A 25,803-nucleotide genomic window follows, 5' to 3' on the forward strand; every position below is an offset into this window, starting at 1 on the left:
ATTATGGCAAAATTCAACCATTAAATCAACAAAAATCATAAAGAAAACAAGGGTTCAAATTTGTTGGGGTTTTAGGTTCGAATTTCTGCTCGAATTGGGGGGTTTTTGGCTCGAAAATGTGCAATTTTTCTAGGGTTTTCAGGGTTCAAAATTGCTAGGGGTTGAGGTTGGAATTTCTGCTCGAATTGGGGGGTTTTTGGCTGGAAAATGTTCGATTTTTCTAGGGTTTGCAGGGTTTGAATTTGCTGGGGGTTGAGGTTGGAATTTCTGCTCGAATTGGGGGGTTTTTGGCTGAAAAATGTTCGTTTTTTTGGGGTTTGCAGGGTTCAAATTTGCTGGGGGTTTATACAACGAACTTCTGCTCGAATTGGGGGGTTTTTGCTCTATTTTTATGGGGTTTTTAGTGTTGGATTTTGCTGGGGGTTTTGGTTCGATTTTGTGCTCGAAAATGGGAGATTTTTGGCTTCGATCTTTCTATTTTTCAGGAGTTTTGGTTTGGTCGAATTGCTATGTTGAATTCAGTTGTTGAAGGAGCAACAAATGGGGTATCAAGAGTATTTTTTTGTGGGTATATCGAATTTGGAGGCAGCAGCAAATGGCGAGATGGGTAGAAAATTTAGAATTAATTACATACCTATACTTATTTGCGTCGCTCATTAATTAAAGAAGTGACGCAAATAACTTAAATGTAATGATGTGAATTAACTATTTGCGCCGCTCACTAATTAAAGAAGTGACGCAAATAACTCACAAACTCATTTGCGTCACCTGTCCCTAAAGGAGTGACGCAAATAAGAGTGTTATTTGTGTCGTTCTAATAAATAAACGCGACGCAAATAACATAAAGCTGAAGCATATCAGGCTTTTGTGTCGCTTCATACCCAATGAGCGACGCAAATAACTTATAATGAAGCTAAAATATATCATTTGCTTCGCTTGTTTCTACGAGTGACGCAAATAAGGCGACGCAAATGAAAGTTTTTCTACTAGTGATGGTAAACAGTGTTATTTCAGGTGGAGTGAATAAATTGATGCATTGGAGTCCCGGGATTTGGTTTCATCTAAATTAGGAGTTTTGGTCTTGTATTTAATTTGAGTACTCGTGACATTGGTTTCTATTATAGTCATTATTAATAAAGAAGAGTTTTGAAGTTTCCGCTGCAAAGTATTATTTTATTTAGTAAGTTGAGTAGCTTTGCGTAATCACGCGGCGGTAATACGCCTAAGTCTATCTCTACGGTATAATTATACGTATTATACTAGTATTTACGTAGAGGGAGATTTGGGGGTGTCACAAAGTGGTATCAGTTTTCAAGGTCCTAAAAAGATTAAAATTGGAATAGTAATTAAAATTGTGGGTAGACTTAAGAGGGCATATAGGATAGATAGAGTTTCGCATTTGTGTGTGAGTCAAAAGCCTTATTTTACTTAAAAACTATTTTCCTATTTGTGGAAAGATGAATGAGAAAAGGATGCTCGAGTTCTCTACGGAGGCCTATAATGGGTACGACTTTCTGTCTAGGAAAGGCTCTCCTCAACGTCGTAGGTAACTTTCCTGGGAGACGCGGGCTCGACCGTCCTATAATCATGATTCAAGTACATATTTATTATTTTCGAAAATAAAAAGAATTGAAATTATTTGAAACTTGAGTATGCGATGATGTGTGCATTAAAGTTGGTGTTAAAACACCTTGAAGTGTGTATAGGGGGTCCGAAATTTTGGAGTGTTACCCATGATTGGGTGATTTTGAGTTATACCTAGTTTATTGATTTATGAATTGCTTATTGCAAATGGATTTTGAATTGGATTGTTTGTGTGAGTTGGCATTTAATTAATTGTTTTGCATGTGTGTGTGAAACAGATGGAAAAGATTGATCAAATGAGACATCAATATTTTGACATTCATTACTTGAAAGACAGTGGAGTCACAGTTAGTGAGTTCATGACTGGAATTTGTACCATGGCCTTGACCCTTTGTGAGAAGTATGGTGAGGAAGCCTTAACCTAACAACCTTGGATGGTCCTTTTGGCCTTGGCCCATTTACCTAGGATTAAGAAATACCAACCTCTCTTTGACAAATATGGGGATGTGATCAAGGAAGATGGAATAATGTGGAATGAGAAGCATCATCATGAAGGGAAGTGGTTGGCAACCATGTCTAGCCTTAAGAGGGACTTGCACTACGTGGAGCGCAAGTATGAACCTAAGAGGAAAGTTGTGAAAATTCCCATGATCCCAAAAGATCGAACCTTTGGACCTAATGACCAAATGTACTTTTCAAATGCCCAAGTACCTTTTTCATACCCAAAGAAGCGACATGAGTATGTGTAATCTAGTGATGAGTCCATACCACCTCTTGGTAGGAGCAAGCATTACCGTTCTCTTAGCCAAACTCCAAGCTATGAATCTTCAAAACAACCTAGCCCAAAAGTCCATTTCCATGTTGCAAAAAGGCCTAGAACTCGTTCTCAAACTGCAAAGGAAATAGCCCAAAACCCCAAAGCTTCTTCAAGCCAACCTCGTGGGGATGTAAGCCCAACAAAAAGCCCAAGTTACACTCCTAGCCCGGACAAAAATATAAGTAAATCTGGGTCAAGCTCATTAGGCCTTATTCCAAGCTATAGTGGTTATAACCCAACTCTCAGGGCCAAACCAAGTGATAGAAGTGAGGATCCGGATTATGATCCTATTGAAGATGGTTATGCTCATAGTGTTATTTGATTGATTGATTTTGAACTATGGTTTTGTTTGATGTTTCAATAATTGTCCTAAATGACAAAGTTGTGTTTTCATTAATTATTAATGAAATAAAATGAATTATTTGAAATTTCTCTATGTTGTTAAGTGCATTAAATGCTTACATGATAAAACTTGTTTTAATTTTCAAAGTGTGATAATTAAACCCAGGAAGTATGTCTCCAAGAATGAGGGATCAAATAAGGAGTAAGCGCACTGGTTCCAAAGTTGGGAAGGTCCTTAAGCAGTTAGCCCATATTACTGAGAACATCACGAAAGTGGTGAAAAGGGAACACCGAAATCCCGAGCTTGATTCCTATAGTGAAGTCTTTAAGAGGGTAGCTGCAGCTAAGCCACCTGTTTACTTGGGAAAGGAGGACCCTGCCAGTCTTGAAAACTGGATTAGGGAGTTTGATAAGTTGTTTGATGCTATCAATTGCCCAAGTGAGCTGAGGGTGAACAATGGGGTTTACTACTTGAGGGAGGAAGTTGATTTATTGTGGGCCCAAAGAAAAGATGAGATGTTGAAGAAACCAAACTTTGGGTGGGATGAGTTTAAGGAAGCCTTGAGAGAAAAGTTTTACCCTTCCTACCTGAGAAAGCAGAAGTGCATGGAGTTTACCAACCTAAGGATGGGGAACATGTCAATCAGTGAATATTACAACAAGTTCATTGAGTTGATGAGGTTTGCCCCGGAAGTAGTCCCTACCGAAACCATCAAAGCTCAGAGATTTTAGCAAGGCTTAGCCTTAACCCTCCAAGGGAAGCTAGGGGGAGTGACCTTTGAGACTCTGGATGAAGTTTATGGCCGTGCAGCCCATCTGTATGGAATTAAGGGGAGAGAGATGGAGCAGGTTGGAGAGAAAAGGAAGAACCCGGACTCTTTTCACGAGGGTGAAAAGAGGCACAAGCCCAATGGGAATTACCAAGGGAATTATGGTGATAGGAGGGACAACAAGGGAAACTTTGGGAAGGGGAATGGAGGCCATCCGTCCAACCATAAGGGGAATGAGAACCAAAGGGGTGAGAAACCCAAGAGGAGGTATTTCTGCAAGCGGTGTGAGAAAGACCACCCAGGGAAGGACTGTGAGGGAAACCCGGTAACTTGTCGTTACTGTCAGAAGTTGGGACACCGTGAGTACGAGTGTTTCAAGAAGGAAGCTGATGTTAAGTCTAGGAAGGTGAAAGAGTCTAGTGCACCTAATAAACCACCTCAGTCTAGTGGACCTACAACCAAGGCTGGAACCAGTAGCGGTACGGGAGGTGCCCCAAAGGGTCGTGTGTTCATGATGAATAGCCGTCAGGCTGAGTCTTCTAATGATGTGGTAATTGGTGTTTTCTTTATAAGTTCTTCTCCTGTGAAAGTCTTGTTTGATTCAGGGGCGTCGCATTATTTTATTTCTAAGAAAGTAGTTGGGAGTCTCAGTTTAGAGAGTCTTGAGTCAGTTTCTCTAGATGTGTCTATCCCGTCTGGGGAAGTGAGGAGTTATTCGAGATTGTTTTTTAGTGTGCCTATTTCCATTTCTGGGGTAAAATTTTTGGCAGATTGGATCGAGTTCGATTTAAATGACTTCGATGTAATTCTGGGTATGGATTGGTTGGGAAAGTATGAGGCAAGGATCGATTGTGCGGCTGAAAAGGTCACCTTAACTAGCCCAAGTAAGACCAAAGTGGTATACAAAAAGGAAGGGAAAAGCTCAGGGTCAAGAATTGTGTCTGCAATGCAATTACAGAAGCTGGTTAAGAAGGGTTATCCTTTGTTCTTGTGTAGTGTTCAAGAGGTTGGAAGTGGCGAAAAGAAAGGTGAGAAGAGTATTCCTGTGGTAGAAGAGTTTCCAGATGTATTTCCAGATGAGATTCCGGATATGCCACCAGTAAGGGATGTTGAGTTCACTATTGACCTAGTGCCTAGAACTGGACCTATCTCTAAGGCTCCATATAGGATGGCTCCAGCTGAGTTAAGGGAGTTAAAGACCCAGTTGGATGATTTGTTGGAGAAAGGTTATATTAGGCCTAGTTCATCACCCTAGGGAGCTCCAGTATTGTTTGTGAAGAAGAAAGATGGGAGTATGAGGTTGTGTATAGATTATCGAGAGTTAAACAAGGTGATAGTGAAGAATAAGTATCCATTACCAAGGATCGATGATTTGGTTGACCAGCTGAAAGGAGCAGGGGTATTTTCAAAGATAGATTTGAGATCGGGTTATCACCAGTTGAGAATTGCGGAGCAAGATATTGCAAAAAGTGCTTTCAGGACCCGTTATGGTCATTATGAGTTCACAGTGATGTCATTTGGTTTGACCAATGCACCTGCAGTGTTCATGGATTTGATGCATAGGATTTTCAGGTCATACTTGGACAAGTTTGTGGTAGTGTTTATTGATGATATTTTGGTCTATTCAAAGGATGAAGAAGAACACAAGGAGCATTTGAGACAAGTGTTATTGTGTTTAAGGGAGCATCAGTTGTATGCCAAGTTGTCTAAGTGTGAGTTTTGGTTGGAGGAAGTAGCATTTTTGGGCCATGTGATTTCCAAGGACGGAGTTGCAGTGGACCTAAGCAAGATTCGAGCTGTGAGTGATTGGCCAACCCAAAAGAATGTGTCGGATGTAAGGAGTTTCTTGGGTTTAGCAGGCTATTACAGAAGGTCTATGAAGGATTTTTCGAGGATCGCGAAGCCCATCACAAGTTTGATGAAAAAGGAGCATAAGTTCTCATGGACCCAAGAGTGTGAGGATGCATTTAAGATCTTGAAAGAAAGGTTAACCACAGCACCTGTGCTGGCTTTGCCGGATGGAAGTGATCTGTATGACGTGTATAGTAATGCGTTAAAGTTGGGATTGGGATGCGTGTTGATGCAAAATCGAAGAGTGATTGCGTATTCCTCGAGGCAGTTGAAGGTTCACGACGGGAATTACCCAACCCACAATTTGGAGTTAGCTGCAATAGTGTTTGCTTTGAAAATCTGGAGACATTACTTGTATGGGGTGACTTGTAGAATTTTCACAGACCATAAGGGTTTGAAGTACATTTTCACCCAGACGTACTTGAATGGGAGGTAGAGACGATGGTTGGAGTATATGAGTGATTATACATTGGATATTCAATATCATGAGGGAAAAGCTAATGTGGTGGTAGATGCTTTGAGTAGGAAGTCAGAGCATACGGTGAATATGATAGTAGTACCAAATCAGTTGTGTATGGAATTTCAGAAGTTGAATTTGGAGGTAGTGGGGCATGATGAAGTGGCTAGGATGTTGAATGCCTTGGTGGTTCAACCATCCATTTATGATGAGATAAGGGATAGCCAATTGGAAGATGAGAAGTTAAAAGCAATCAAGAAGAAGATTGATGAAGGGCAAGTGTTGGATTTCACCATTGGTGATGAGGGAAGTATTCGTTTTAAGGGAAGATGGTGTGTACCGCAGAATCGTGGTGATTTGAAACAAAGAATGATGGAAGAAGCCCATAATTCTCCTTATTCAATGCATCCTGGAGAGGATAAGTTGTATAAGGACATGAAGAAGACTTTTTGGTGGCCCAATATGAAGAGAGAAGTGGCTGAATTTGTGGCTAAGTGTTTGACATGTCAGAAGGTGAAAATTGAGCATCGCAGGCCTTAAGGAAAGGTCCAATCCTTGGAGGTGCCCAAGTGGAAATGGGATTCGATTTCTATGGATTTTGTGGGAGCCTTGCCAAAGACCAAGGCAGGGAATGACACTATTTGGGTAATAGTGGACAGGTTGACGAAGTCAGCAACGTTCATACCCATGAGAAGTACTTGGACCATGGATCAGTTGGGAAGAGCATATGTGAATTTTGTGGTGAAGTACCATGGGGTACCCACGGATATCATTTCAGATAGAGATTCAAGATTTTTTTCTAACTTTTGGCAAAGTTTGCAAAAGGCAATGGGAACGAAGTTGTTAATGAGCACAGCATTTCACCCAGCGACAGATGGTCAAACGGAAAGAACGATTCAGACATTGGAGGACATGTTGAAAGCCTGTGTGATGGAGTATCATGGGTCTTGGGAAGACCACCTGGATTTGATAGAGTTCTCTTACAACAACAGTTACCATGCAAGCATTGGAATGGCACCGTTTGAAGCATTGTATGGTCGGAAGTGTAGAAGCCCAGTTTGTTGGAATGATATAAGTGAGACTATGGTTCTTGGGCCAGAAATGATTGAAGATATTGCAAAGCAGGTCAAGTTGATCCAAGAAAAGATTAAAGCAGCCCAAGATCGACAAAAGAGTTATGCTGATTTGAAAAGGAGGGAAGAGGAATATGAAGTAGGAGAGAAAGTTTTGTTGAAAATTTCACCCGTATAAGATCATTCAGAAAGTGGGAAAATTGGCTTATAAGTTGGATTTTCCTACTAAGCTAGATTGGTTCACAATGTGTTCCATGTGAGCCAAATTCGAAAGTATATTCCGGACGTGACACATGTGTTACAACCAGAAACTATCGAGATGGATGAGAATTTGACTTATGAGGAAAGACCGGTAAAGATTCTTGACTCTAAGGTAAGGAGCATAAAGAACAAAGATGTGAGCATTGTGAAAGTGTTGTGGTCAAATCAGAAAACTGAAGAGGCTACATGGGAAGCTGAGGCTGATATGAGGAAACGTTACCCAGAGCTGTTTGCCTAAGGTTAGTGGTCGAGTTACGGGGGCGTAACTCCTTTTAAGGGGGGTAGAGGGCGATAGAGTTTTGCGCGTCTACTTTTCGAGTCATTTTTGAGTGATTTCGAGTCTTATTTGAGTTTAGTTGGAGTCTTGAGTCAAGTTAGGATGTGCATGAACCAATAATTTCAAAATGATTTTCGTTTCTTTTGACTAAGTTTCGGGTCGAAACTTATTTTAAGGGGGGTAGACTGTAATACCCCGTATTTTTATACGTATTTTCCTAATTAATTAATTAATTATTATTTTCTAAAAAGGGTATTTTAGTAATTCAACTTACTATTTAAACCTTGGAGCCAAAATGATATTGGAATTTTGGCGCCAAAAGTATTTTAAAAACAAATTATTATTTTGGATAAGATTTATTATCCATTTATCCTATTTTAAAAACCGGATTATTTACATATTTCGAATATTTAATTTTTTTAATTAATTAATTATTATGGCCGAAATTACCTAATAAACAGCTAGGATTTTCGGATTTTCCATGCATGGAAAATCTGATTTTTCTTGGTATATTATTGGTTTTAAATAATTGGTATTGGTTTTATTGGTTATGGATATTGGAATATTGAGAATCGGTTTTGAATCATGAGTTTGGAATTATTGGATTAATTATTGGAATTGATTTCAAAAGCATGTTTGCAAATAAATTGAGTTTAATGATCTTGCACTTACCGTATTTAGCATATTTTGCTAACCCGTACTTCTTATTTGTTTTGGTTCGCCCTGTTTACCGTAATGGTAAGCAATGTTATTTCAGATGGAGTGAATAAATTGATGCATTGGAGTCCCGGGATTTGGTTTCATCTAAATTAGGAGTTTTGGTCTTGTATTTAATTTGAGTACTCGTGACATTGGTTTCTATTATAGTCATTATTAATAAAGAAGAGTTTTGAAGTTTGCGCTGCAAAGTATTGTTTTATTTAGTAAGTTGAGTAGCCTTGCGTAATCAAGCGGCGGTAATACGCCTAAGTCTATCTCTACGGTATATTTATACGTATTATACTAGTATTTCCGTAGAGGGAGATTTGGGGGTGTTACAAATAGCCAAAGTAATGCATTGGTAAGCATGAAACCCCTTATAGTGCAACAAAAAAAGAACGGAGGAAGTACATTTTTTTTTTCAAATGCACCATGTTTCGTTTTGAGGAGTTGCATATTAATTGCACCATTTCTTATGTGGTTTTTTTTTTCAATTTTTGGTTATGTTTACCCACAAAATTCCCATACTACCCTTATTCACATGTAATGACAACTATTATTACCCCATATTTTCTCTGGGCATTTTTGACATACTTCATCTTTTACATGTTTTCTTAAAATTTGTGCGTCGTGCCCAACTCAAATGTTGTAATAAAAGAGACGGAGGAAGTATATATGTAGTAATAGAGCTACTAATGACTATAATGGTGTTAATCAAAACATACCCGACCCGACCCGTTTCGAAGCCGACCTAACCCGAAAAAATTGACACAATAACTTAGTTGGCTAGCTGCAACAAACTGGGGTTGCACAATATCCACGAAAAAATTTACTAATGCTTATTTAAGAAAACAGAGAAATGTAATTAAGGTCAGGAGAGAGAAAGTAAAGACAGCTAGTAAAAATGGAGCTCCACCCAAGCAACCACCAGTCCACCACCAACATCCACCCTCTCCCCGACACCACTCTAATACCACCAACATCCACCGCATGCAACCACCACCAACATCCACCCTCTACCGGCGCTCTGAACCTAACGATACTACCCTCGACACCACCTCCACCCTCACCCCCGCCTCAACCATGTGAACCACTGTGAAACAACATTCAACCATCTAAAATCATATCAACCCTCCCCGAATACCTCACCCACACTCTCAAAACTACTGAACATACCCACCCCAAACCCATCTCCCATAAAATCAGAAAAATCCACCACCAGTCCACCATTAAACCCACCCCTAATCCGACAAACAAACAACCAACAACCCCAAAAATACGAGAAAAAAACTAAAAACGAATGTTTATTATCTTTTAATCACCATCTAGGCTTTATTTGGCCAAACTTGACCATGAATATCCTAGATCTAGAGTTTTCATAGTCAAATTTGACCATAAAATCCTGAACCTTTAATGGTGGTCATGCTTGCGGGTCGTCAGATTATCACTCGACTGCGAAAGAAGAGAAAGAGAGGAGTTTGGTGGTGGTGGTCGGGGGAGTTCGGTGGTGATGGTCGGAGGTGAGCGTTGGTGGTGGTGGTGGTTGTTGGTAAAGTTTGAGGGAGAAGTGAGTAAAATCAACAAGGAGTTACGGTGGAAATTTTAATTCTGGAAAAAGTTGGGTTGAATTGGTGATTGATTGGTGGTAGTGGTTGGGATTTGGAAGCTAAGGTTGATTTAATTTGATTTAGTTTAAGGTTGATTAATTTGTGTTAGTAACTTAACAAGTCTGATTTTAGTCTTTAATTTTGATTTAGAAATTTTTAGTAAGGGTAATATAATAATTTCATACAAAAAAATTTACTTTAAAAGAAAAGTTATAGTTTGTTGCACATAATGTGTAGCATCCGTTTTTAGAAAATGTTGCAGATAATACGAAACTAATACACATATAATGATATAAGTATTGTTTGTGGCCCAAAAATACATCAATTATAATTTACCACATCAGTACAAACCAATAAAGAAAACGGAAAATTTGGGGTAGGGGGGAATTTCAACCATTATGGTGCCCTCAAAGCATTCTGGGTGGGATTCTTAGTGGGGGTAGGGGTGCTTATGAGATGAGACAGTTTGCGAGCTATTCGAGTTTGACTCGGTCAACATTCGACTCGAATGAGCTCGACTGGAGCTCGAGATTGACTCGAAATGTTAATGAGTCGAGTCAAATAACATAGCTCATTACTTGACTCGAAAGCTCTTGAGAAACTCGAATTCCTTTATATAATATTTTACTTACAAAAAAAAATGGAAAATTTGTAAATAATAATCCCACATTTTCTCCATTTTCTTTTAATAATCCCAATTTTGGAGGCCGTTTACTTTTTTCAATCCTTTTTACAAACTACTCGAGATCAAATTGCAAACTACTCGAGATCGACCCGGTTAAAGCTCGGTCAAACTCGACTCGATTAATCTCGACTTGATGCGTTCAACGAGTCTAGTTGAGCAATGTAACCCCAAACTCGAACTCGACTCGCATCATATGTATCCCTTGGTGGCGAATTTTGGTGGGACAACCAAAATACGCATTAATAGTTGACACCTTTCTTTAGTCATATTGTTAATGCATAAATTCAACCATTAATATCTTAATTATCGATAAGCACAAATTATGAAAAGTTGATCTTTTGAAAGTAGATATCGGAAAGAATCTCACAAGATCTTACATGACTATATTTATCATTACGTATAAAGGATAAAACGCGGTCAAAGGAGAGTGTGTGAATAGTGCTTAACGTGTCAACTACAAAAAAACAAAGTTAGTTTTTTTTTTTTTTTTTTTTGGGCAGATTTTATTATTCAATTCATTTCTCATGATTCAAATTCCAAACAATTTGCAGTTAAAAAATGGCATGAAATACTACTGGAAAAGATGACTTAATCCATTGATATCGGAGAATTTATTGGTGTAGTGAAAAAAATCTTTATATTTACGAGTTTGTTCAGTTTAGTTCGAACAAAATAAATTTTGTTCAACTACCCACTATGTTCGATTCAATTATAATTTTTCTTTAATTATAATTAATATTACGTTGTTATTTAACTCAAATGTTCAGATGACGTTAATGAACTTCTGAATTCTCATACAAATATCAATTCAGTTAAAATATTTCTTTTTAGTTGTATTTAATAAATGTTGTGTAATTTTTCTCAAATTTTTAAAATTTAATGAAATTTTGAACTTCTAAACTTGATTATATCATTTGATAACAAAGTTATCTGATAAAAACATGTCAATCTTTAGTTCTTGCAGCGTTATTGGCTCATTTTATGTTGGATATGTTTTTAGCAACAATCCCAATTATTTTAGTAACACTCGTAATTATTTTAAGGGTATTGATATAAGTAGCGTTTAGGACTATATATAATCATTAAATATACTACCTTGGAATTAAATTGAAAATTCATGACAAAATCAAACGCAAATCGGTATAATTAATGTTAATTTATCCTTAATATTTTCTTTTTTTAGTTTCTTATACATAGCTCTTAGGGCTACGTTTATCATTTTCCTTATTTTAATAACTCAGTTAATTTAGACTTTCAATCAATTATTTATATTAACATACAAAGTTCTTGTGACACGCTCAATTACTAATTACTTAATTGAATTTACTAATTCAACATAATAACTAGTATAGTGCCGATATCTATTGGTTTACAGGCTAAACGGGTACATAACACTTATATCGGTAAGATCCCGTAACAGCATAGATAATGGCTTCTTGAACATTAGCACGTGGCGTCAATTAATCAACACTTGGCATAAAGTGGTTTGCATGACATGCAACCACCTGGTAGTTGAGGTCACTATAAATAGGTGAGTTTATCCTAATTAAAAGGTAACATGTATTACACTCTCTCTCTTTCTTTTTCTTTCTCTCTCTTCATATCATCTCTTCTTTCTCTTAAACACTTTCTAACTTTATCATCGAAGTGGTTATTCCCGGATTCACCCGTAAGTTAGCTAATCCTCATTTCCTGTGTAGGTGCTTAGTTGGACAATAGGATTTTCACGGATCTTAGATACGGGTTGTCGGATCCCAACTGGAACAATCTTATTATTGCTAAACTATCCCTTGTGGTAACAAACTATTTCACTACTCAGAATCCTGTGCTAGGAAAGTGATTTATATATTCTTTATTTTACTCTTACATGTATACGGCCACTAATGAACTAAATATGAAGTATAATAACCAAAATGGGAAAGAGGCAAATTATTTGATTATGGAGGGTCTAACCGTCTAAGTCATTTGACAGAAACAATTAGAAGCTACTTTTACTTTGTAAAACAAGAAGTGTCAATTGTTGTTAAATTATAATCCTAGTAATTAGACAGGGTATCTTTAATATTTTATTATTATCAAAAATCTTTTTGAATTGCGTGCCTCGATTTTCTTGCGAGAAAAATATTAGATAAGGTTTTGAGGGTCATTTTAATCTGTAGAGGTTAATTTTGAAATCAAATTTACCAAAAATTTACCAAAAGCGCATCAATTTGTGTACTATAAAGTGACTCGATTAAGGTCTTGGGTCAATTTGGACCTTAAGGACTATATATGATGTCAAAATTTGCAAAAAGTTATTGAAATATTAAAGATTTTGCATCTTCGACAAAATATCCGGTGATGGGTTTTATTTATGATATTTTGTGCATCCGGTAAAGAAGTTGGTGTTGTTGCGGCTACTAGCTAGTCAAAGTTCATGCCACTGTTACATACCTGTGCACCTTGTTAAAAGTTCCTGTTGTTAAGGGCCTGTTCACATTTACTGAATTGAGCTGAACTGAAGTGAATTGAACTGATTGGAACTGAACTGAACTGATTGGAGCTAAAATGAACTAAACTGAATATTTTATGTGAGAGGGAAATTAGGAGCTGAACTGAACTGAACTGAACTGATTGGAACTGAACTGAACTGATTGGAGCCGAACTGAACTGAACTGACTGAAATTAAGTAAATGTGAACAGGCCCTAAGGTGCCTAATTTTATTGGTCCACACAAGTTTCTTCCATTTCAATGTGTTAATTAAATGGGAACAGAGGGAATATAATATAGGCAAATTTGTCAAAAAAAAAAAAAAAAAAAACCTTTTAAAAGCACCATTTTGCGAAAAAAAACCTTTTAAAAGTTTTTTGGTTAAAAAAAACCACACATTCATTTTTTTTGCGAGAGGAAACCTATTCCCCTAATTACCCTTTAATTAACTTAATTAAAATCTAAATTCTTTTAATTAACCTCTAACCCACCAAATTACTAAATAATTAGATTTAATTAATATATAAAAAAAAACCACCACCCCCTCCTTCGTTCTCCCTTCCTCCCTCCCCTTACTCTTCCTTCCTCCTCCCATCGAATCAACCCTTCCCCTACCGGACCCGCTTTCCAGATTCCCCCACCTCCGGCAACCTCCTCCATCGCCAGACGACCCTCCCTTTCCCCCTAATCACATCCCAACAATCATCTCCTTGATTTTGAAAAACCCTAGAAAATTGATTTGGGGGTTTTTAATTTTATACATCTTTCTTGCAATTGATGGTTGTTTTGGATTTGATTATGTATGTATGTGATGCTAGTGTGATTTAGAAACAAATTGGAATTGATTTGGACTTGATTTGAGCATGTTTGAGTATATAAGATCCAAACATTCAAATGGAGGTGGTGGTCGCCAACGGGGATAAAGGGGAAAGGGATGGTCCACCGGCGGTGGAGGTAGGTCGCCAGAGGTGTCGTGGGGGGATCTGGGCGGCAGGTCCGATCCGGTGGGTGAGGGGGTTGCTTTAAAGGGAAGGGAAAGGGAGAAGGAGGGGAAGGGTGGTTGGGGTGGTGGTTTTTTTTTTTATGTATAAATTAAATATAATTATTAAGTAATTGGGTGGGTTAGTGGTTAATTAGAAGAAATGGGAGGAAATTAGAGTCTAATTAAGTTAATTAGAGGATAATTAAGGAAATAGGTTTTCTCTCGCAAAAAAAAAAAAGAACATGGTGGTTTTTTTAACCAAAAAACTTTTAAAAGGTTTTTTTTCGCAAAATGGTGCTTTTAAAAGTTTTTTTTTTTTTTTTATAAATTTTCCTATAATATAAGAAAAATATTGTTCCAAAATATATATATATATATAAGAAAAAGAAAAAAACTTGTATATGTGTACAAATTAATGATAAAATATTTGCGATATTATAGTGGCACATTAAATCAATACTGCTCCTTTATATTTTTATATACACTACTATAATTAAACTTCCAAATTAACAAAACCTAAACCTTGCCAGTCGCCATTTATCTTTACTTATTCATACACAAGCTATATCACAAATTCAATCTAATAGTTCAATTTAAAATCATGGTTCTCTTTCTAGTTTCTAACCATCCCATTTTCTATTGATTTCTTTGTTGTAGCTGACTACATCTTCCAGAGATTCCGGTACAAGTTACCCCCCTGTCCAAAGCCATGTCCGGTCATTGGTAACATTTTGGACATTAAACCGGTCAGGTGGAGGTGCTTCCAAGAATGGGTGCAAACTTACAGTCCTATAATCTCATTCAAGTTCGCATCGGAGCTTAACATTGTGGTATCAAATGGTGAGCTAGCAAAGCAAGTTTTGTAGGAGCATGATCATGATGTAGGATTTATTTGGGCTGATTATGGGCCTTATTATGCTAAGGTTCGGAATGTACAAATTGCGGCCTAATTAATGGGACAAATGCCTCAACAAATTGCTTAAGCCCAAATGCCTAATAAGGCCCAAAAGCCTAATTGAGGCCGTCAAGGCCACGTATAAATAATTGTCTAAGGTTTCTAAAACACTTAAAAGTTAAAACAATAAGAATATGACCGTCAATGGAGCTTGGGATTGCTCCACTTATAAGGTTGGGGCAGGTTGGGTTATTAGTGACCTTTGTTCTTCGGAGATTCTGGATGGAGGAAATAGGGCCTTTTTGTCTAGGTCGGCGTTACATTTTGAGCTACAAGCTTGTTTATGGGGATTTCAGGCGGCGGTTCGCAGAGGATTCTTGAAGTTTCGGATTCATTCTGACTGTGTGGCCCTTCTTTCTTTGCTTTCGAATTCAGGTTCAATGGACATTTTGGTTTGGTGGCTCATTCTGGAATTGCGGGCGGAGGTTGAGTCTTTTTTGGTGTGTCAAATTCGTAAGGTTCCTCGGTCCTGGGTTTCTCCGGCTCATTGGTTAGCTGGATGCGCTCGGCGATGACAGTTGTTGTTTTATCAGTTTTAGTTTGTTTCGTTCTATTGCAGTTTATTTTTTCTTTGATAACTCTTATGTCAAAAATAAAAAATAAAAAAAAAATGACCGCTCTCTCAAACAAAATCTTTCATCAACTTAAAACTCAAGTGTTATATATACAAAATTTCTAATCATATAACTAATACTACCTTAGTTAATTTTTATGTGCAATTTTGGGGTATTATTTGTGAGATATAAAATATTCCAAAGTTGCACATAAAAATTAACGGAGGTATTATATAAAGCTAAACTTTTAGTCAGGTCACGAGGCTGCGACACTTGGCATTCCATTTTTTCGCCAAGTGTCGCACCACGTTGGGTAAATTTAAATAGACTTCATAAGATATAAAAAAAAAAAAAAAAAAAAAAAAAAAAAAAAAAAAAAAAAAAATTAGTTTAGAATTCTATTTGGATAGAATGTTAGGATAAAATTGTTAGTTTAGAGTTTTATTTTCAATAAAATACCAATATTTCAGATATACAAATTGAATTATAATTTTATTTAAAAAATTATTAGATTATAATTCTCAAAAATTATCATATAAATTTATTTTTTATATCATAATATTTTTTGGAGCGAAGGAAGTAGTTTAAAGCGTAAAATATCCATTTATAATATATACTAATCGGTTAAAATAATATACTTCACAATCAATCTAATAGAATTTTATTACTATGTAGACCAATCAATCTGGGTCGGGTCATGAGTTATCTCGGATTGGGTCACTTTAGGTTACGAGTCAATAAATATTCAACCCTTGCCTAAAGTTTTGGGTTCGGGTCAACCCAACGGGCTTTGAAAATTCATTTCATTTAATTTATTTTTTAATTTGCCAATTTTTTTATTTTTTTAATGTATTAAATCGAACATTTCCACCAACATTATTATTAGTCATTACATGCCTACTAAATAGCAAATCGTCACAAAAGCACATCAATTCCTAACTAATTTTGTATCAATGATATATTTTCAAATTTGACATATAGATTAAAAATTTATCTTAAAATTCAATAAATAACCCGGGCATCGCACGGGGCACAAAACTAGTAGATAAATAAAACCAATTGAAGTTATTATATTTAAATCAAACTTAACAAGAAAAGGAACTTATGTATCAGGGATATTTTACTATGATGACTAAAAGATACCACCATGTAAATTAGTGAATTTTGACATTACCATCTCAAGTTTTTTTTATTTAATCATACCACCTAGTTTTTTCCAAAACGTAAAAAAGTACCACCATTTTTCAGAGTGATATCATCAAGGGATTGTGTTAGTGTTTTCTCCCCAATTACATGTTTTAATTGTCTAACTATTCATCCAATTAATCAATTCATAAACCCTAATTTTTTGAATTAAGAAAAACCCCCCAAATTGAATACCCAAACCCTAATTACACTAATCAATTCAATTCGTTGAAGGTTTAATTGCAAAAATTAATACCCTAATTTGCAAAAATGCTATAATTGAAATCAAATTTGCAAGATGAATAGGTAGAAAAAGGGGAGAAGATAGGGGGAAATCAAGGGGAAATAGAGGGAAAATGAAAAAGTGGGACCCATGATGACGTCACACAGAAAAGTGGTAGTACTTTTAAACGTTTTGGAAAAACTAGGTGGTACGATTAAATAAAAAAAACTTGAGGTAATAATGTCAAAATTCACTACTTTACATGGTGGTATTTTTCAAATTTTCCAAAAATAATCATTTTAAATAATAAGTACTCGTACAAAAAATTAAGGAAATATTGTCACTATTAAGGAAATATTGTCACTATTAATCCGCAATATTAATCCCGACTTTCGTTTATTTTTTATCACTTCTAACTTTATAACCCATTAATTTTTATCACCCCCAAGCGACTTGGAACTGATTAAAGAGGTAAACTTTGTTGACTTGTGATTAGTTGCACAGTGTCGCATCATGATAAGTTAAAAATTAAACAAAAAATTTAAAAAAAAAAAATCATAACCTCTTCCACCATCACCACCTCCCTTTCCCTCAACCCCACCACCTCCTCCATGAGTTTCACTCGCGGAACCACAAAGGGGGTGATCGGAATTCTCCGGAGAAAGCAGCGAGGTGGTAGGGATACAACGGAGAAGGGATGGGAGGGTTGAAACGGAGGAGGAAGCGGGCGAAAACGATGGGAGAAAGTGGTGGAATCAGAGGGGGAAGGGGGCGGAAACGACGGCCTGCCTTCTCCAGCCGATTCCGACCACCCCTCTGCCCGAAACAGCAAGGGTTGCCTCCTACCGAAAATGGCAGGGGCTGCCACCTGCCCGAAACAGCAAGGGCTGCCACCTGTCGGTTCCGGAAGGGCTACCTTTGTCGAAAATGGTAAGGTCTGCCTCTTGGCGGAGTGGCTGCCACCTTGCTTGAGGGTTAGGGTTTTATTTTATTTTTTATTTTTTTTTGAATTTTTATTTATTTATTTTAAAATTTTTGGACCTATCACGTGTTGACACGTGTCTGGTAACTTGCAATATCAAGTTAGATGACCGATTGAGAGTGATAAAAATTAATGGGGTATAAAGTTGGAAGTGATTAAAAAATAAACGAAAGTTGGGATTAATATCGATATACGGAGCAAAGTTGGGATTAATCATTGCTATTTTTCCAAAAATTAAAGACACTTCAGATATTTTAAGTGGACACCAAACTTCTCATATGTTAGCTTGAGTATGTATTACTAGCTAGAGATTCACCCCTTGCAAATTAGTCCCAGTCCCACCGCACATTGAAGCTATATGTCAACGATAATTTGCATTGTATAACGTTACACTAAAACACTTAAATTAATAAGAATATGACCTCTCAAGTCTCAATCACAATCTTATCGTCCAAAAAAATTACAAACTTTCATCAACATAAGACACAAGTATTGTATATATAAAAATGCTAAATAGATAAATTAACCATGCTAAAAAAAACTAAACAACGTGGAGCAGAAACGATGAACACAATTGATCATATAAGTCACATAATGGTGCAAGGTGGAGTTGGATCTTGATAATCCATAGTCATCATGGCAACGGGCTTGCAAACATAGCATCCACTCGGATACGAATACGGGTATGGGCACGAGCATGTGCACTTCTTCTCGTCCTTCTTCTCATCCTTCTTTTCATCGGGCTTCGGAGGAGGTCCAACAGTTACAAAGTAGGCTGATTTGCCTGCTTTTCTTATGCGTTTGATTATAGCAAATGGGTCTGCAACTCCTATCACTGCTATTGTTCCCTTTTCTGTATCAGCTTCAATCTTATTCACACCTAACAATGATTAACCAATAACCATGGATTAGAAAAACAAAGTTATATCATCACTCTTTGATTTAAAAATAATTAATATCAACTTGATTGAATGAAAATGTTTGTCAAGCTAAGTCCAGCCTAATGGCAAGGACAATAAGTCAACCAGTGACTTCTGACTTTGAGATTAAGGGCGAAGATTATCCCTTACCTATATATTTTCTTATTTTTAAAGTGTCTAATCCACTAATTCGGACTTCAATAACCCATCAAGCTAGAATATTCTAGTTAGATCATGATCTTTTAATTATATGGAAGGAAAAAACAAGCCACCTCTTTTCTCTCAATATCCCCCTTAGCTTTGACCATGTTATTTACTCCTTCCCATTCACTTTCAATATTTAATATTGTTGACCAAACGCACTGTTTACGTTTTTACTAACTTTTTCTTATTTATTGATCTTTAAAAGAAATTTTGAAGTATATGAGATCGAACTAGATATTTAATTTCTATCATATAATTTGCAAAGTTAAAAAGAAACTTGCATCATAATTAAAGAGAAAGATGTATGAACTAATAATTAACTAAGGAAAGTTTTGTTACCTTCTATTTTGGACACAATAGAGAAGACCTCTTGCTTGCACTTATCACAAGAAACATCCACCTTCAAAACCGTTTTATGCACCATTTTTAAGGAACTTTTTTCCTCTCAACTTTCTCTCAAACGATGAATCCAACAACTAAAAATCACAATCTTAGTTAACGTACACAAATAATACAATCCTCTAACTTGTCATGATATTTAAAAAGACAAACATAAAAGACCCAACAACCAACTTACAAAGTCATATTTATTTTAGTTTGGTAACATAAATTCTTACTTTAATTATTTGCATAATATATATATATATATATATATATATATATATATATATATATATATATATATATATATATATATATATATTGATTTTTTTTTTTGCTCTTGGAGACCTCTTCCCGGAAAATCCTTAGATTTGGAAGCCTGACGTTTTAATTATATTATTATGTATACACATAATTACACTAAGTGAAGTTAGAAAATAAACCAATAAGATTGTACGTACACTACTTGTGAAATTTAATAATTGGTCAATTTTTGTGAGCACCATACCAAACCAATAGGAAAATAATGATACTACTATGACAGTGATTTTACCGAATAAAAAAATGCAAGTAATAAGGTTGCAGAAAGATACTGTGCATGAAAATTCAATGTAGGATGTAAATATGAAGAAATATGATAAATTAATCTCTAATATAATTTTGTTATACCCCTCAAATAGAAATATATAATTTTGTTACATTTATCTAATGGTAATATAGTGTAGTTGAGTAGGTATTGAAGATGGGTACGATCCCATTGTTTATTGATTTGTAGTTGAGACGTAAGAATCAGTTGAAAAGGTCTACGACATGCATGCAAGATGTTGACATTAAAATGTATTTTTATACTAACGAATATGGTTTTTTTTTAAAATACTAACGAATATGGTTGACGTACAAATTGACAATTTGACACTCGTTTAGCCAATGGATTAGGATTGACGTTTATTTAATTATAAATACTGTATTAAATTGAGCTTAGCTAGCTAATCATTAAGGTAATTTTTCATTGACGTTAAAATTGACAATTTGACACTCGTTTAGCCAATGGATTAGGATTATGTTGACATTTATTTAATTATAAATATTAAATTGAGTTTAGCTAGCTAATCATTAAGGTAATTTTATTTTCATCTGCATTTTTTAAGGTTTAGAAAGTGGGTGAGCAAAGGTACAAAAAATAAAATGTAATTTGTATGTTTACTCACCATTAACTTTCATTTATATTAATATGTGTAAAGTAAAGTTAATGCTAAGCTTAGTTTGATCTAGTAGAAAGCTAAGGAGAGTATCTGTTGCCCTTGATGTTTTGATGATAACACAAGTCAAACTTATATTTGGGACTAATGTTTTTCATGGTTGTGTAGTCTCAGAACAAGTTGCAGAGTCATTCAAGACAAGGGAACTGGAGCTTAAAAGCAAAGACTATTTGCAGTGTTCCTTTGAAGGAACAGAAGCTTCGGGATAGGAGCTGGAGAATGAAGACTCGGAGTAGAGGCTTCTTTAGAGAACCAATAAAGTCTAAACTATTTTTATTTTAGATTTTATGTAAGTGAGTGTCAATAGGAGTTTTTTTTTTTTTTTTGAAAGAAAGTGTCAATAGGAGTTTGATACTTTAGTGGAATGCATAAAACGATTTTGGCTAAAAGATAGAAATTTAAATTGCTTAATTATAGGAAGGTAGTTATTTATGAAAAATATCTTTTTCTGATTTTTTGGTTAAAAGAATAACTTTTATTTTTGGATAAAGATTCTTCAAAAAATATCTTCAACTAACTTTCTAATCTTGCGCTACTAGCATTTGATTTGGTCTTCTCCACTAAACGAGGAAACCTTTTCCTATTGCTTTAACGTGCCTTAAGTTTTAGAACATGATAGATTGAAGCACTGGAAGTGGTGGAGGATATTGGCGTTGGTTTGCAGTAGTGGTGGCGTAAGTGTGGAGCAATATGGCGTTTTAATCAAGCTATGTTTTTCCTATAAATAGAGAAGTTGTTTTCTGGAAAACTCACCTTACTCAAATACATATTCTATCTTCTTAGTTTTCAAAGAGTCAAGAGTCGCATTCTATTTTAGATGATAATTTTCTTATTTTCTTTATTTAGAGTATTTCTTTCTAAGAGTTGTAATTGGGGATTGAGAAGTATGAATGAACTCAAGAGAAGTTGTGAGAGAAAGAGGGAGTAGAGAAAGAGAAGAGAAGAGCAGTAAGTTGAGGGAGTTGAGGAACTTATTGCTGGGAACTCTAAGTTCGTTGAGGAACTTAGAGATATAGTATTTAGCTTGTAATAGGTTGTTTTCCCTATTCTAGTAAAGAATCTTCCCTAAAATCTTACGTGGTCGTGGTCTTTTTTCTTGTTAGGGCCAAGAAGTTTTTGACGCTTAAATCTCCCTGTGTGACTTTCAGTTCCTTTAGCTTAGTTTTTATTATTCCGCAAAAAGTTGTCTAATTTCTGCATACTACAATTCACCTCCTCTTGTAATATTCTTCTGAAGTAACAATCTTCGCTGTGTAAAAATAAAAAATAAACAAAAAACAAAACAAAACAATCTTCCAATCATATATATAGGCCAGATAGGTTGGATGTTCAATTCAATCCCCATTGGAGACAATTTAGGGATTAAAATTGTCTAATCTATAAACCCAAGTGAAATGATCCATTAGAGGTTCCGACCTAATAGAGCCCTTCTTACAAACAAAATAAAGATTATTACTATGTGTAAAAATCTACTTTTCTTTTTCTTACAAGATAAATTCTTCCATTAACAACTTTAACTACTTCCCCAACAAAAACATAGGAATTTAATTTTTATTTACCTAAATTATTTTATATATGAGAATATATAGGTGCAATAGAATTAAGTAGGTACATATAAGTTGAAACACAAACAAGAGAAAACACCCAAAACCATAAATGTAATACAATAAGGTCTTGCCTGGATTGCATGTAATAGGGAAGAATAATTAAAGGAGGAAAAATTTCGACGTTTTGAGTTGTCTGGATTGTGGAAACAATTATAATGGGAGAACATATGTTATAATATAAAAAGGGTCTAAAATAAATAGTTAACAAAATGAACAAGATAAGAGAAAATAATACTCAAAAAAATTTCAATGTTTCGTGATAATAATCACTGACTTGAAAACGAAATTCGGCGCAACCAGATTGCACAATTGTAATCGCCGCTACGTGCCCTAAAGTTACACACACCATTCCCACACAAAGGCCTTTTTTGGTGGGAGATTGGAGACTAGTAAACTTATGCCCAAATAGAGAATTGTGTTTAGCTTAATGTGTTTTTGGATTGTGGTAATCTGATTTTTTCAACCATGAAAATATATAGTAGAAGATGGGATAATCAAGAGTTGAAGAATCCAATGAGACAAAAACTTAAAATAAAAAATAATAGATAGTAAACAACCCCTTAAAATGTCCCATTAAAACGTCCCATTAATTATGGGTGTTAAGGGGGAGTTACAAAGGAAGAGGGAGTGAAAGATGTTTTGGATGCTTTTAGTCCCTCGGGAGAGTTACAGCTTGAAGACTGGTCCAGTGCGGCCTGTACCTGCAAAACAACGGAGACTCCGAGTGGTTGGAGCTCCGTCTCTGACGATCAAGTTAGAATGGGTTCGGAGAATGTAAAGAGTGCGGAAAAGTAAAATGAGATCTTCTCGGATTCCGAGATCAGGTGTTTTTTTTCTGATGATAGAGAATATAGGGTAGTGAAAATAAATGAACTTGCCCCAAAATGGGGCCAAAATGGGGGAAATCTCCCTATTTATAGGGTCATGGTAATACGTGCTCATTAGGTCATTCTGACCTAATAGGCTGCGCCGTTTTGCGGCTTTCTCGAGAATTAGGCCATGAAGGCCGTAATTCTAGCTGATATCTGAGGCTAACACGTGTCAGCTGGTGAGTGGTCCATGTTGGACCTGTCCAGGCTTGACACGTGTCCCTCTCTGATTAGGCCACGTGTTTAAGGTATTTTTACCCTAAACAAAAGAGACGTTGGTAATCTCAACTTTTCTCTCACGCTGTAGGGTGAGATCTGCTCGGTGGCGTGCCCGGCAAGGCGAGCTCTTGCACGGTGCCGCGCCCGACAGGGCAAGATCCCACCCGATAGGGCGAACAAACAACGAAAATCAACTTTACTCTTGCGCCCGGTCGGGCGGTCACAGCTCGACCGGGCGCCCAGACGTATCAAAATACACTTGTTCTCGCGCCTGGTCGAGCGAGAGTTTAGCTACCTTTCCTCTCTTTACTCCAACAACATATCCCCCTCAAATTACGGAAAATTGTTTCCCATAACCCCCTAGCATAACTTTTCCCCCTGAACAATTCTCTTCATCAATCTGCCACTCCTTCCTACCATATAGTCTAATGTCTATGGTTTTGGCTGGATGATGGAAGATTTGCTAATATAGAAGCTAATTTTGTTTATTACCCCTAAAATAATTCCAAACTTGAAGAAAATGAATAATTGCCCCATTAAGTGATCCTCTAGGATAATGTACCCCATTATATTTTCCCCTTAATTATTCAAGGAATCCAGGCAAGGCCTAAACCTTCATTGGGTGTTGGGGCAAATCAGCTTCATGAGTCCTACAACATAAAAACTCAAAAAAAATTGTAGATTTTAAATTAATTGTTAGTAGATGGCGTAGCCCACCAAACATATAGTCGTTCTCTCTCTTTTTTATCGAAGTTGAGCATATAAATTCCCTAATATATATACATATATATATATATCAACCCGAACAAAGAGGAGGAGAGTTTGGTCCATAAACAAGACTTAGGAGCTTCCATACTAAAATCAATTGGCAACAGTAGTAGTTACTCTACCTTATAAAGTACAGTGGAACGACCTCTCCTTTTTCTCCAATGTGGGACACTCACAAGTGGGCTACAATGGGTTTCACCACTCCCTCTCACTTGTGAGTGTCCTAAGAAATTCAAAGCTAACTGGATAAGGTTAGATCAATAATCCTCTTAGGGGCTGGACATGTTGTCGAGGTAAATCCTTATCCAGTAGCGATTAAATACCCAGTTTAGGAGAGACCCTAGCCCGGCTCTGATACCATGCTAAATTTTGAGACAATATGAAATGAACCAGGCAATCCGAATAAGGAGGAGGAGAGTTGGTCTACAAACAAAGCTTAGGACCTTCCATACTAAAACCAATTGGCAATAGTAGGAGTACTCCTCTACCTTATAAAGTAGAACCACCTCGCCTGTTTCTCCAATGTGGGACACTCACAAGGGGCTATAATGGGTTTCAACAAAGTATATTAGGTACGACATACGAATATTCATATGGTAAATTGGCAGTGAAACATTTGCATGGAATGTTGAAGTATATGCTACCAAATATGTAATATCCCGTATTTTTATACGTATTTTATTTTAAATAAGTATTTTGTGACGTATTTAAATAATTTGAAATGAATTATTTATGGCATTTCAATTATTTATTTTAAATAAGTTTGGAAATATTTTATAAACGGAAAGTTTTATTTAATTAATTATTTTATTAAGTTGGGATTTATTTTAGGAAAGTTTTATTTTAGTTAAGTTTTATTAGGAAAGGGATTCGGAAAGATTAGAAAAGGAAATTTTAGGTAAGAAGGGTTTCTAGAGAAAGGGGTATAAATATTCAACACTTGGGCAAATTAAACTTTACCTAGAGTGGAGAATACCCAAGGTAAACTTTCTCTCCCTTCTCCTTTATTTATTTTCTTTTTCTTTCTTTTCCCCTTCCCCTTTGCACGCACCACCGGTGGGTTGCAGACCACCACCACCACCAGCCGGCAGTAGCGGCGACGCCACCAGCCGGCTGTGGTGCCGTGGCTGCTGTCCGACCACCCCCTTTCGAAAAAAAAATTTATTCTTTTTTCATTTCCTTTTGTTTAATCCTAGATCTAATTATTGATTATGAGTTTTATGATGATTTTAAGTATGGTGCAAATTAATTTTTAGATTTTAATTTTAATTAAAAAGCCCTAAAATTTGAAACCCTGGATTTATAAATAATTAATTATTGAAGGAATATGATTTACGGCGGTTTAAACCTTTAATTTGAGGGTTTTAAAGCATAATTACAGCAAGTTTTCATGAATTAATATTGCTAGAAATTTTGTTAGTAAGCTAAAAATTATGTTTCTTGAAGGAATTTTGACTACCCATTAATTGGAATTAAAGTAAGAAGTTTTAAATTAATTTTCAGCTTGTTTTAATTAAATTATGAGTGGTTTAATAAGAGTATATATTGCTGGAAATTTGTGTGGAGTAGATTTTAATGCCATATTATGATTTTGGATTATAGAAGACTTCGAAGTGAGTGATTTTTATTAGTCGTGGCGATTTTAAAATCGTATTTTAGGTACGTTCGCGTACTTGGTATTTATTTGGTGATATAGGAATATGTTAGGCTTTGAATAATTGATTCCAAATAATATTGTGATAGTTTTGGTTGGAATTCATTATTTGGTTGATGTTGGTGATTGAATTATGAAGCATGGATTA

General features: G+C 35.9%; 1 protein-coding gene across 1 annotated transcript; it reads right to left on the minus strand.

The window, feature by feature from the left end:
* Positions 1–18,361: 18,361 nt before the first annotated feature.
* Positions 18,362–19,523, minus strand: LOC145587440 (heavy metal-associated isoprenylated plant protein 2-like). The gene is made up of 2 exons (XM_081644173.1): positions 19,238–19,523; positions 18,362–18,654 (listed from the first exon to the last, which is right to left on the minus strand). The coding sequence occupies exons 1-2, from the start codon at positions 19,320–19,322 to the stop codon at positions 18,362–18,364; spliced, it is 378 nt and encodes a 125-aa protein (XP_081500299.1). The 5' UTR covers positions 19,323–19,523.
* Between the last annotated feature and the right edge of the window lie 6,280 nt (positions 19,524–25,803).

The sequence above is a fragment of the Chenopodium album genome, chromosome 17 (assembly GCF_948465745.1).
Source record: "Chenopodium album chromosome 17, dcCheAlbu1.1, whole genome shotgun sequence".
NCBI lineage: Eukaryota > Viridiplantae > Streptophyta > Magnoliopsida > Caryophyllales > Amaranthaceae > Chenopodium > Chenopodium album.